Source organism: Lissotriton helveticus, chromosome 1_1 (assembly GCF_964261635.1).
Source record: "Lissotriton helveticus chromosome 1_1, aLisHel1.1, whole genome shotgun sequence".
NCBI classification, from domain to species: Eukaryota; Metazoa; Chordata; class Amphibia; order Caudata; family Salamandridae; genus Lissotriton; species Lissotriton helveticus.
Genome location: NC_136057.1, coordinates 772,131,176 through 772,144,312, shown reverse-complemented (window position 1 = coordinate 772,144,312; position 13,137 = coordinate 772,131,176). Strand labels below are relative to the sequence as shown.

Sequence of the window (13,137 nt, the reverse complement as noted above, 5' to 3'; positions counted from 1 at the left end):
AAAAGTGTATGTACCCCATTCAGTTGAGATTCTTCTTACCAGAAGCAAGACACAGCATTTGACAAGTAACAGGTTAACAAAATATGAAAAAGTTATTCTGGGATCAGATAACGTTTCGATTGCAAGATGTGTGAAATTAAATCCTTCCACATTATTGCCTGATGGTACTGTAACAGAAATCAGGAATGAAAATGACATTGATCATGAATGCTTGGATGTTTTAGAATATTGCACAAAACCCAGACAGGACATTAAAGATGTCCCCTTAGCTGAATCAGATTTTGTTTATTTTGTTGATGGTTCATGCCCAAGAACAGATGAAGGTGTTCTGAGTGCAGCATATTCTGTCTGTACAGTTGCAGATGTAGTCGAAGCTTCCCGTCTCAAAGGAATTCGTTCAGCTCAAGTAGCAGAATTGACTGCTTTGATTCGTGCATGTGAAAGAGGTAAAAATGTAAAGGTTACTATAGTGACTGATAGTCAGTATGGATATGGCGTAGTTCATGACTATAGCCAGCTCTGGTCTCAAAGAGGTTATCTAACTTCTGCGGGAACTCCTATCAGGAACGCAACATTGATAAAAAGGTTAATAGATGGCATTCAGCTACCGGAGAAAATTGCTGTCGTAAAATGTAGATCGCACAAAAAAGGAGACGACTATATGACAAAAGGAAATGCATATGCTGATGAAATCGTGAAATTCTGCGCGAAGAAGAATATGTCAATCAATCGGGAAAAGAACAATGAACATGTTTTGAACTCACTTATGCTAACATCTGTAGTTGAGACATGGCAAGGAGTAAAAGATTTTCAAGATGAGGCAAATGATGAAGAAAAAGACACATGGTTGAAAGCAGGTTGCAGACAGCGCGAGGAAGATGAAATTTGGGTTTACAAAGATGACAGACCAGACAGATAGCATGATTGCTGACATGGCCAGAATGTATTATGGTCCAGGACACATTGGGAGAGATTCAATGATTAGATTATTTAGGCAGACATGGTACAATCCAAAATTCAGACTAATTGCAGAATCTTTTTGAAAAGATGCTTGATCTGCCAGCAGATCAACCCAAACAGGAAAACAGTTGTGAGCATGGGAACCATAGGACGGGGGGGGGGGGTCCTTTTACCAGATTGCAGATGGATTTCATTGACATGCCACCCCATAAAAAGTTGAGATATGTCCTGGTAATAGTATGTCTGTTTTCAAGATGGGTGGAAGCGTTCCCAACACGTCACAATGATTCGGTTACTGTGGCTAAATTGCTTTTAAGGGAAAATCATACCAAGGTGCGGTTTTCCAGTGACGGTTGAGACTGATCGTGGACCGCATTTTGAAAACAGATTGCTAAAATTGATTTCTGAAGCACTGAACATAAAGCAAAAGCTTAACTGTGCATACAGACCAGAAGCATCGGTGTTGTTGAGCAAGTGAATGGCACAATCAAGAATAGAATAGCTAAAATGTGTAGCTACAGGAATGAAGTGGACTGACGCACTTCCACTTGTTTTGATGCCTTTGAGAAGAACTCCAGATAAAAAGACAGGTCAGAGCCCACATGAAATTGTTATGGGCAGAGTCATGAGACAAGCATTTGTACCAGTTGGTAAGCTTATGAGCATTAATGATAGCGTCATTTTGGAATACTGCAAGAGCCTTTCTGACGTTGTGACTTCTGTGTTCCATCAGGTGGGAACTGAAGTGATAACGAGAGAGAAGGAACAAGCTCATGATCTGTTACCAGGAGACTGGGTGAGGACAAAAGTACACCGGAAAAGAAACTGCCTAGTACCCAGGTGGCAGAAGGAAAGACAGGTGATACTTGCTACAACAAATGCAGTAAAGTGCAGAGGTTTGAAAAGATGGATTCATGCTAGTCACACCATTCGTGTAGCTCCTCCTTGCTGTACATATATTCCAGACAAGAGTCAAAACATTGAGATGTATATTAGAAACATTACAGAATTACATTCAGAAATTGTACCTTTAGAAGATGAAGATTTTTCAGAACGTTTGAGCAAAAGATTTGCAGCAATCAAAACCTGGTTTCAAGAGATTGGTAGTTCAATTTTAGGCAAAATATTGTGTCCTTTATTCGTTATAGTTTTTGTGATATTTCTGCTAAAAATTAGTTGCATGTTACACAAGAGAAAGAAGTATCTGAGGGAAAAGAAGAGGATTTATAAGCTCAGAAAAGAACAGGAAAAAGAGATAGAATTAGAAGAGTTTCGTAGGTCACAATATGAGAGTTATAAACAAACAGCTGAGTCGAAAGTTTAGAAACACTAATACTGTGATTGTCAAAAACATGTTCAAGGGTTAAAATTTTGGGTGTAGTTTGGTGATTTTGAAATCACCAGATGAGGGAGTTGATGGAGCGAGTTTCAGAATGATATTTTGTTCTGACTCGCAAAGTTAAACGTCTATAAAACAAGTAACCGTATTAACTAGTTTGTGATGAAAAGTATTAACCAACTTGGTTTTAAAATGCTTATACATCAGAAACACGAGGGACTAATTCATGTGCTCTTGTTGCAAAAGCAAGTGCGTATAAAATAATAAACTAACCTTGTCTAATGTCTTTGTCAGTATTAAATGCGGCTGTTTAACTAATGGCATGTGCTTATTTTGTGTGCTTAAGTTATGTCTTTATGTCTTCATGTGGCATAAGCTTGTGGAGAATCCTGCGGCCTAAAAGAAGAAGGTAGATAAGAAATGCAGCTTTGTGTGTACAGCTAGGTAACATAAATTAATGAGTTAATAATTTGCAAAGGGGGTGGGTAACAGAATGGGTCTCAATTCTCTAATTAATTGATGTCTTGTGTTTGTTTAAATAATAGTTTTCGAGTGAGGCCTTATAGGTACATTGAAAGATGGCGTTTTCAAGTCCTGTCCAGAAAGAGCTCTGCATGGAAGTGGAAACTTTTACAAAATCAAGAGAATTGTGTTAAACGTGCTCTTGGAGGAGACAGACTCAAGGACAGGAAGCGGCAAAGTTTGCCAAGCTAAGGAAGTCACGAACTGTTACTCGTGAAATGTTTCATTTTCGAGGAAGCCAAAAGTCACGAAAGACTGTGGACAATAGAGTCAAAGAAAAGGCTTGATTTTGGTATGGAGACGTGATGACACGTAATGGACTGACATCAGTCAGCCAATGAGGACACTGGATGGCAAAGAAAATTGTACAATTTAGTGAGATTAGCTAGACAGAAAGGTATAAAACTTGGCCCCATGGGCAGGAGGGCGCTTCTCGCTTTCCGATTCCTGAAGGGCGTGTCGTGCTGTTGGACTTTTTGGCGCACGTAAGGATAACAGGCTTAAATGACTTTCTTTTCGGTGAAGTGAGTTTTAGTCAGGGAAATAGAATTTAGGGAATGGAAACTGTTAATTTCTTTAATTCATACTATTTGGTTTGCCTTTGAAGTGACAGACTAAAATGTTTTCACCTTAATAAACTGCTTTCATTATTGCTAATAAAATAAAGATTCTTAAAAAGATGCTCTTTCCTGAATAATAAAGTTAATAAAATTAGATTTTGAAACGACAAGCTGGTCTTGTTTATTCATGGTCTAGTTACCATTAGCTGATTCATTTACCTAAGTGACTTAATTAAAATGATAAATGTTTAAAACCATGATAAGAAATGATAAACTGCAGTTGTATATAAAAAACTGCAGTTGTATATAAAATTGTAAATAGATCTGTTTAATTAGGTCACATGATTCAGTTGCCCAAAAATTGTCTCGTTGGTATATGGGCCTTGTGAGTGATTTATGATTAATGGGGAGTATTGTGGAGTTGGGTAGCGTTGGTGAGACAGTTTTTCCTTAGGGGCTCTGGATCAAAGGCCATGGACCACTGTGTCGAAAGCTGCTGACAAATCCAGAAGTATCAGTGCCGCCATGCCTCCTTTGTCTAACAAGCATCTGATCTCTTTGGCTGCTGTAATGAGTGCAAGCTCAGTGCTGTGCCCACCCCGGCATCTGATCTCTTTGGCTGCTGTAATGAGTGCCAGCTAAGTGCTGTGTCCACCCCGGAATCCATATTGAGATGGATCCAGTATGTTATTGTCATTAATAAACTGAGCAAGTGCATGATTCATATATTTCTCAAGAACTTTTGATGGCAGTGGGAGGAGAGCTATCGGACAGTAGTTGCCAGGGTCTGTTTTGTCCAGATTCAGGGTTTTTTTATAGTGGGAGAATGGAGGTCTTCTTCCATAATTCAGGAAAAATACCCGATTGTAGCACAAGAATAAGTAGTTCTGTAAGATAACAAGCTATCGGTTCGATTGCCGAAATTACAATTTTGGGGGGACACGGATCCAGTTGCGAACCTGATTTGGCAGCAGCAAGAAGTTTGGTGAAAAGTCAGCAAAGAGAACAGGATCCGGGTGGCTAACCTTAGACCCTGGAAGAACCTGATAACATGCCACCTGGGCTGGATTCAATGTGTATCTGTATCCTAGTATCAGTTAATTCATGTCTTTCTGCCTCCTTGCCTCCGATTTGGAGTGCACACAGTACCACTGCCTACGGATCTTTCACAGTCTTCAGAAGCTCCCATTCAAACTTCCCTGATATCCACCTCACAGTACAATAATGCCTGCCAGACATTTCACCCCCTGCAACAGAGGCAAGCAGGGTTGCACTGAGGAGCTAGGACAAGGGATCTGAGAAGGAACACTTTGGAACTGGGAATTCAGAGGTTGGCAACTCCTCTTTACTTAAACTGGAAAACACGGGACGTGAGAAGCGACGGGTGTGAGAAAGCACATAACTCCACAGTTCAAGCATATGCAGTGTTTACATTCTCGCTCCTATATAGGTGACAAATTGATCAATAATATGAAAATGGGAGATGAACATTTGTGATTAAATAATAGTGCTCACTTGTTCTGAAACCACTAACTTCCTTCTGTCTTGAATAATGTCTGAAAGCAATGTAACCTGCTGAAGCAGCGCGATTCTTTTTTGAGTTTTTACTAAACAGTTTTTGATGGAAAGTTAACCGAGAGTGCATTGAAAGTGCTGTTCTTTCTAATAGTGGGTTGTTGGTTGCACTTTAATGCAGCAGTATTTTACTTTTGTTCATGCATTCTCACGGTGTCCTGACTACACTTGGGGTTTGCAATGTGTCCTCTAAATCCGAATAGTCCGTTTCTGTATTGCTTTATACTTGTCTGTTTTCATTAGTTGGAATCCCGAGAAACAGATTTAGATTGAGCCACATAGCTAGACACCACTGTGCACAAAAGTTAGTAATTTCTGTAATGTGTATCAATGATTTATATGCGTTAACTTCTATGTTCTACATGTAATAAAGTGTCACTCAAAGTGTCATACATAAGGCAATGAAATGCCACACAAGCACAAAGAGAACTAGGAAATGTCACACACACAGGCAAGCTCAAAAATTGGCAGCTATGATATAGAGTTTCTTGTTGCGCAAATGGTTGGAATTTGTGATATGTATACGTTTCCTTTGTCTTCATTGCTTCATTTTGCTTGTGGGAAAGTGTCACACACTTGTTTAAATGCCATTCGTAATAACACTGAAATTATGAAAATGTCACACATGGCAATCTGAAACCTTGACAGCTATGTATAAAATAGGTTTACAGTACAAATGAAAAACAAGAACGGACACAAAATGCTGTGATATAGGAATAGAACAGTAAAACAAGAGTCCTGAGGTATGCACATGATAAAAAGTTTGCGATCAACAATAGACCATCAGTCCTACCTATTCTAGAAAACAAAACAGTTATGATAAGGCATTATCTGCAAACATAAGGGCCTTTTTTTTAATGTTCTTTTTTTATTTATTGGGACATTAACCCATCTAAAATTCCTGGAAGCCGAGTCACCAAACTGTGACGCATTACTAATATAAAACAATTCTTCCCATGAACAAACGCAATATATTGTTCAATACCTTACAAACAAATGGATCTCCATCACAAAACGATCGATACCAACACACTATAAAAAAAGAGCCTCACAATCTGCCCATACCAGATATTCGAATAACACGGAATGAAAGTACAAGCATCATGGATGACTGTATTATGCAATAATTGGGAGTGTTGCTTCTCCATTTTGAGATTTATAATACAATTGTTCAGAGAACTGGTGTTAGTTAGCCCTTCATGGCGTCAAGCACCTAATCTTAATGGCAGTTATTGTAACCTATGCAATGCTGAACTGCCATTAAAAATGTTTTTCTGCAATTACAAGTACCATTGTGAGTACCAGTGGCAGAAAGAGCTCAGTTTAATTTCCTCACTAACAGAAACTAATATAATGGAAATGCAGACCACTTTGCTGGCGAAGTATGTATAATATGTAGCAAAGCTGGTCCTGTGCACACGCTAGTGAGACACGTGGCCCTGATGTCAAGACTCGGAGTTACGTACAAGATAAGAAGTACATGAGGGTTCGAAATAAAGCGTCCAGCACAAAAGTTTGTATAGGTGAAGAATGTTTATAAGTCAATTGTTGGTCAGTACAGAAAGTAATAGCCAGCCGACACGTGTTTCGTCACACCGTGAAGGTAGAAGCGACTCATCAGGGGTGTGGGCTAGAAGTAGTCCAGATCGGGGATGGTGGTATCGGGTGTGATGCCGGACACGTAGGCATCACACCCAGATCCACTATTCGGACCTCTGACGCCGCTCATTGGCATATACCAGCCACGTTTCCTACGCCTGAGGCACCTCCAGGAAGCTCCGGACATACCCGTCTGTGAACTCCGTTTCCCCTGCTTATCACGGGGTACCCGGTGTCCTTACACTTGGCCGGCATCACACCCGACACCGCCATCCCCGATGAGTCAAATATACCTTCAAGGTGTGACGAAACTCGTGTCGGCTGGCTATTATTTTCTGTACTGACCAACAATTGACTTATAAACATTCTTCACCTACACAAACTATTGTGCTGGACGCTTTATTTCGAACCCTCATGTACTTCTTATCTTGCATGTAACTCCGGGTCACGTGTCTCACTAGCGTGTGCACAGGACCAGCTTTGCTTTCACTTTTGGTATAGGCCTCACTACAGGGGTTGTTTTCCATTGGATTTGTGTCCCCCTAACCTGTTCTGCATCGCGTGCCTACTGCACGAATATTCAAAACCAGAGATCACACAGCTCAGAGCGCCACTGCTGCCTGTTCTTTAAACTCAAACCCATTCTCCCTTTGTAAATGTATAATATATATCTGACTTAGCTAGGGAAGAAGCTTTCAGCAAGGGCAAATAAACACGTGAACGGGTCAGCTGGTGCAAGACCTCTTTGTGGCAATACAACCTTAAGTGGTCGCTAAAGCAGACAGTGTGCCAAATAAATACATAATAAAAATTAAAAAACACGTTACTTACTGGATACTTGTGGGGGGACAGGATGTGAGATCATGGGCCAGGATAGAAAGTGTGGTCGTGTTGGAGGGATGGGAAACTGGCAATTTTAAACTTGTTGACTACTCTGGTAACAGAAGCTTCCGCTCATCGACCAAGGATGCAATGGAGAAGGTGGATGAGGAAATAATGCTATGGTTACAGGCCAGGAGAGAGATCGGTTGTGTGTGGGGTAGCATGGAGAAGATGAGGTGGCACAATGAACTACATACAAAAGGGCAGAGTAAAAAGAGAATGATGACAAGGAAGAGGATGACGAGCGAGATGTGTTGATGGGGTGGTTATGACAAATGTCAAGATGAAAGGACAACTGTTTAACAAAGGAAGGTGTTGTGAAAAGAAGTATGGGAACAAATGAGGCACTCCTAAGATCACTGCCCCCTTTACAGACCTTAGGAACAAACAATTGACTCTGAGGCACCCAACCCAAATACTGGAAAAGGCTGTGCACGCTGCGTGTGATGCAGATTTTCATTCATACGTTTTAAACTATACCCTAAGTTACACTAACCAGACGCCCGCCCCCTTAGGCCAGTAACCAGCCCACAATCCCCCTTGCCCCTGCCAATTGGCCCCGCCCGCCCCTCACGTTCCCCTCTCTTTTGGGAAATGTTCCTTCCCACAGTTTTCTGTTAAGTTCCAGTCGGTGGTTCGAACACTGATTTAACTATAGCATACCAATGATTGAGCACATAGCAAGAGGTCACATATATGAACAGAGGGGAGGCACCTACACCAGTCTTCGCCATCATACGGCCCAGGAGACCAGATACAGAGAGGCACAGCATCATGTTCCGAGATAACCTAGTAACAAGTTCATGAGAGATGATGTGTAACCACACTTGGAGGAATGGAATCAAACTGCTGATGATATACTGTACTCGTAGTTGATGTATAACAATTACATGTGTGATGACCGACATGTGACCTATCTGGTGTCCCACGTGGGAACCTGAAAGGTAAAACCCTAATAAAAAGATTTAAACAAAAAAGTTACACCATGCAACCAGACTTCTTCGAAAATCTTTTTTTTTGTCACTTCCATTTTAGAGCCCACTCTGAAAAACTTTCGAAGTGATGTCTTTTTGCATTTAGTGCTTTACTTGAAATCGGAGAAAAATACCGGCTTTGACTGACTTTTCCTCTGCTTTCGCCGATATTATATTAAAATCCTAGTCAGGGGGTAACTAAAGGACTCCACCTCAAACGACCGGTCCGGCGCTTCTCACCTGCTTAAGCTGGTCCAGGAAGCCCACGTCCCAGCCATCCTCGCTGTCGCTGCTCTCACCTCCTCCGGCTACAGCAAAAAACCTGCTCGCTCCTTGAGCCGCCATTGCACTCCTACGCCAGATCCAGTGCAGGAGCGGACGACGTCATTCGTCCACGCTCGGAAGTCAGTAAGGCGTAGGCCAACGCGTGTACCATACGCGTAGGCGGGGCCAGTTCCGGGAACTTGCAGTTTTTGGTAAAATGTGCGCCCGAGACTGCACGTTTCTGTTATCGATTAATTTGTCTTTATAAGGGACCACTCCCTTTTGTTTTTAACAACCCCCTTGTTGTTTAAACAAAGCATAGCTGTTGCATCTGTACCTTTAAATTCTTTACAACAATAGCTTACGTTGGGTTCTGATTTCCACCTTTTAAACTGTTGTAAAGGCCTAGACAGGATACTTTATATGAAATCGTTTGTTTTTCATGTTTTGCATTGCCTTTCTATCTTTATTTCTGTCACCGTGTCACGGATCATTAAGACAGTTCTAGAGCACATTTTAAAGTGCTTTCTTTACTTTTTAAAGTATATACTGTTATGGGAAGGAAAATGCAAGCTTTAAGTCATTTTCCTTATTTTTGTTCCGGCTAAATGGTTATGGTGGTGAAAAAAAAAGTCCATGTGGTAACCCTACGTTGGGTACGTTACTAAGTACAGGAAACAGGAATATGTATTTCGTGGTGACGTTACTTAAAGCAAGCACCACATTTCACCATTTAACACATATTTCATTGTGCGAGAGAGAGAGTGTGTGCGTGCGTGTGTGTGTGTATGTATGTATGTATGTATGTGTATATATATATATGTGTAGTGAGGTATCAGCATTTATCTTCTAGGGATAGGGAAATAAGTGTTAGCCTAAGACGCACTCAAGAAAGAGTTAAACAGTAAGCATAGGGGTCTGTACCTCTCAAAGTCCAACGGAATAGTGGCCAACGTCAACCTGTGAGAACACCAGTTAATACCATACATATTGTTTGAGTAACGCCCCTTGATGACACCATCATGGGCTCCATTACCCTTTCCATTCTCAGGTTGTGAGCTGCAACATAAGTAGATTCTCCAGACTAGTCCTGTGAACTACATTGTATTTGAGCACATGCGGCACCTTGATACCTTACTGAATAGAGACTGTGAATTAACACTCTGGCTCTCCATGTTCTGGGTGTGAGTGTTTGATTTGTTCAGATGCTCCGTCCATCACCACCCCCTTTTGTACCGCTTTGTTCGCCATAAGTTGGCAGGGTATGCTGAGGTGTGAGTCCCTTGCTCACTTTGCCACTGCATTCAAGCAAGCCTGGCTGAAGACGGCTGAAATGCCAGAAACCGGTCCTAGGAAGCTTGTTTCGGGTCCAGGGAAGGCATGGCTTGGCAGTTCGGGCTGGACTGTTCCCATGAGGCACAGGGTCAGACTGATTTGCATATGGCCATGTCTGAACTGGAGTGGCAGACTGGGCTAAAGAACCGTGATGCATTAAACCCAGATCTGTTGACTGGGTGTGAGTGTTTCATTGGTTCAGATGCTCCGTCCATCACCAGCCCCTTTTGTACCGATTTGTTCGCCATAAGTTGGCAGGGTAGGCTCAGACGTGAGTCCCTTGCTCACTTTGCCACTGAATTCAAGCAAGCCTGGGTGAAGACGGCTGAAATGCCAGAAACCGGTCCTAGGAAGCTTGTTTCCGGTCCAGGGAAGGCATGGCTTGACAGTTCGGGCTGGACTGTTCCCATGAGGCAGACTGATTTGCATATGGCCATGTCTGAACTGGGGTGGCACAGTGGGCTAAAGAACGGTGATAGATTAAACCCAGATCTGTTGAATGGGTGTGAGTGTTTGATTGGTTCAGATGCTCCGTCCCTCACCACCCCCTTTTGTACCGCTTTGTTCGCCATAAGTTGGCAGGGTATGCTCAGACGTGAGTCCCTTGCTCACTTTGCCACTGGATACAAGCAAGCCTGGCTGAAGACGGCTGAAATGCCAGAAACCGGTCCTAGGAAGCTTGTTTCCGGTCCAGGGAAGGCATGGCTTGGCAGTTCGGGCAGGACTGTTCCTGTGAGGCACAGGGTCAGACTGATTTGCATATGGCCATGTCTGAACTGGGGTGGCAGAGCGGGGCTAAAGAACGGTGATGGATTAAACTCAGATCTGTTGACTGGGTGTGAGTGTTTGATTGGTTCAGATGCTCCGTCCAACACCACACCCTTTTGTACCGCTTTGTTCGCCATAAGTTGGCAGGGTATGCTCAGACGTGATTCCCTTGCTCACTTTTCCACTGGATTCAAGCAAGCCTTCCGGTCCAGGGAAGGCATGGCTTGGCAGTTCGGGCAGGACTGTTCCTGTGAGGCACAGGGTCAGACTGATTTGCATATGGCCATGTCTGAACTGGGGTGACAGAGTGGGCTAAAGAACGGTGATGGATTAAACCCAGATCTGTTGACTGGGTGTGAGTGTTTGATTGGTTCAGATGCTCAATCCATCACCACCCCCTTTTACACCGCTCTCAATGTTCTTTGTCATCTTGTCAGGCTTTCTATCACTGGTAGAGTACCATCTACTCTCAAACTAACAATCATGTGACTGTACCTGCAAAGGATCAGACTGTTAAATCCAAGAATCGGGGTTATCCTACCTCTGTCCTTAACAAAGGTTACAAAAGAGCGAGAAACCAACCCAGAGAAGCACTTCTTGAAGAGACTCCGAAAGAGTCTAACGAGATTCCCCTGACATGTGTCACCACCTTTAGTACAGCGGCTGACGCAGTCAAAAAAACCATCAATAAACATTGGCGTATCACCAACAGCAACAATAGGAAATTGGATAGACCTCTTTTTTCTTACAAGAGAGGATGGAGTCTTCGTGATGCTCTGGTTAACACTTGCCCAAAAGACACACCTAACATGGGCCCTCCATCCATTACCAATGCTTGGGGTCTACCCAAAGTAACAGGGCATTACCCCTGCTCTAATTGTAGTATCTGCCATCTCACAACACATACCAGAAATTTGGATCTTGAACTTGATAAGGTGTGGACACAGAGGGTCCACACCAATTGCAACTCCACAAACGTGGAATATTTGATCAAATGCCCATGTGGTCTACGTTATGTGGGCATTACCACTCGTAAAGTCAAATAATGTATATGTGAACATCGCAGCAACATCAGATGTGGGCGGGTCACTACCAAACTGAGCGAAAATTTCTTACGACTAACTCACACAACCAATGACTTAAGATGGACTGTGATTGAACAGGTCACCACTAAAAGGAATGTTCAAAAGATTTTGTACGAAAAGGAACAGAGGTGGGTGTACCGACTTGGTACATACCAACATGGATTAAATGACAATATCCCTTGGGCCACGGTACTACAGAGCTAATAGCTATCCCATTCTGTCTCTTTCCTTTTTTCAGGTTAAGTTTGACATCGTAACTGAGCTGTGACAACAGAAGGATGCACATTTTACCGTATAGCTCCCTCCTTCACTGCCACCTTTACTTTGTACACAGGCTTGTCTCATAATGGTCCTCTTTTGAAAGACTGCACTTAATTGTCGAGTGGTCTGCTACCATTCAGGCCATGTGTTAACATAATAATTGTAACTATTTTTTTCTGTATGGCTTTATTAGCCTCTAGTTCCTACAAAACTGAACCATTTTGCCTTCACTGTCCTAGATTTCTAGGTACAGGATTGATAACCCATTATGTGCAGTCAGGCATGATCCCTGCAGACAGGGTCCATTACGTGGGATTTTGTGTTTCTCACGACTGCTGTGCACTTATTTAATTTAATTTTACAATGTGCAATGTATTTGTGTATTGATTTCTGTGCCTAGATGGTTTCTGCAATTTTAATGCTTTTGCGCTTTATTAGCGCTTTTCTTCTTTGCCTTGTAGCGGGCAATCGCACCATCTGAAGTTATTGTGGTACTTCAACCAACCTAGCGTCTTTCGTCAACAGAGACCACACCATTTTTATAATGAGTGACACCGTCCCAAATCACTGTGTGCACACTACTCTCGCCCCGGGTTAGCACACTGTAATATTGGATACCTCCTTTCTTACTCGCCTAAAACATGTGTTTTGCCTGTAACCAAATCCTTGCGGTTGTGGCTTATTTATACCACACCATATAGTATAACAAATGACTCCGCCGCAAATCACTTTGTTTAAACTATCACCCCGGGCTAGTACGTTGTGAGAATGGATGCCACACAGGAATGATGTGATTATACTCACACATGATTTTTCTCCTCTCACTCGTCGTCTTGATATGATCTGCCAGTTTCTAATGCATAATATCTGATGACATGATGAATCTTCTATTGCCAACCTGAATATCACACTGTGAGAATGGGTGCTACAAGAAACCTTGCCAACATAGTTTTTTTCCTTTTCACTCGTTATAGTGATTTTATGTGATTGCTGTGTTGCTCATGCATAACAGT

At 42.3% G+C, this 13,137-nt stretch overlaps 1 protein-coding gene across 3 annotated transcripts in view; it reads right to left on the bottom strand.

Annotated features, from left to right (window-relative positions):
• ASZ1 (ankyrin repeat, SAM and basic leucine zipper domain containing 1) overlaps positions 1-8,815 on the bottom strand; it is a 2,002,188-nt gene extending 1,993,373 nt beyond the window's left edge. For 2 of the 3 annotated variants that reach the window (XM_078674339.1, XM_078674340.1), the window contains exon 1: positions 8,652-8,815. In XM_078674339.1, coding sequence (XP_078530465.1) covers positions 8,652-8,756 — 105 coding nt within the window. In that variant the 5' untranslated portion in view covers positions 8,757-8,815. The remainder of the gene's footprint in view (positions 1-8,651) is intronic. The other variant, XM_078674338.1, reaches the window with a different exon arrangement.
• Between the last annotated feature and the right edge of the window lie 4,322 nt (positions 8,816-13,137).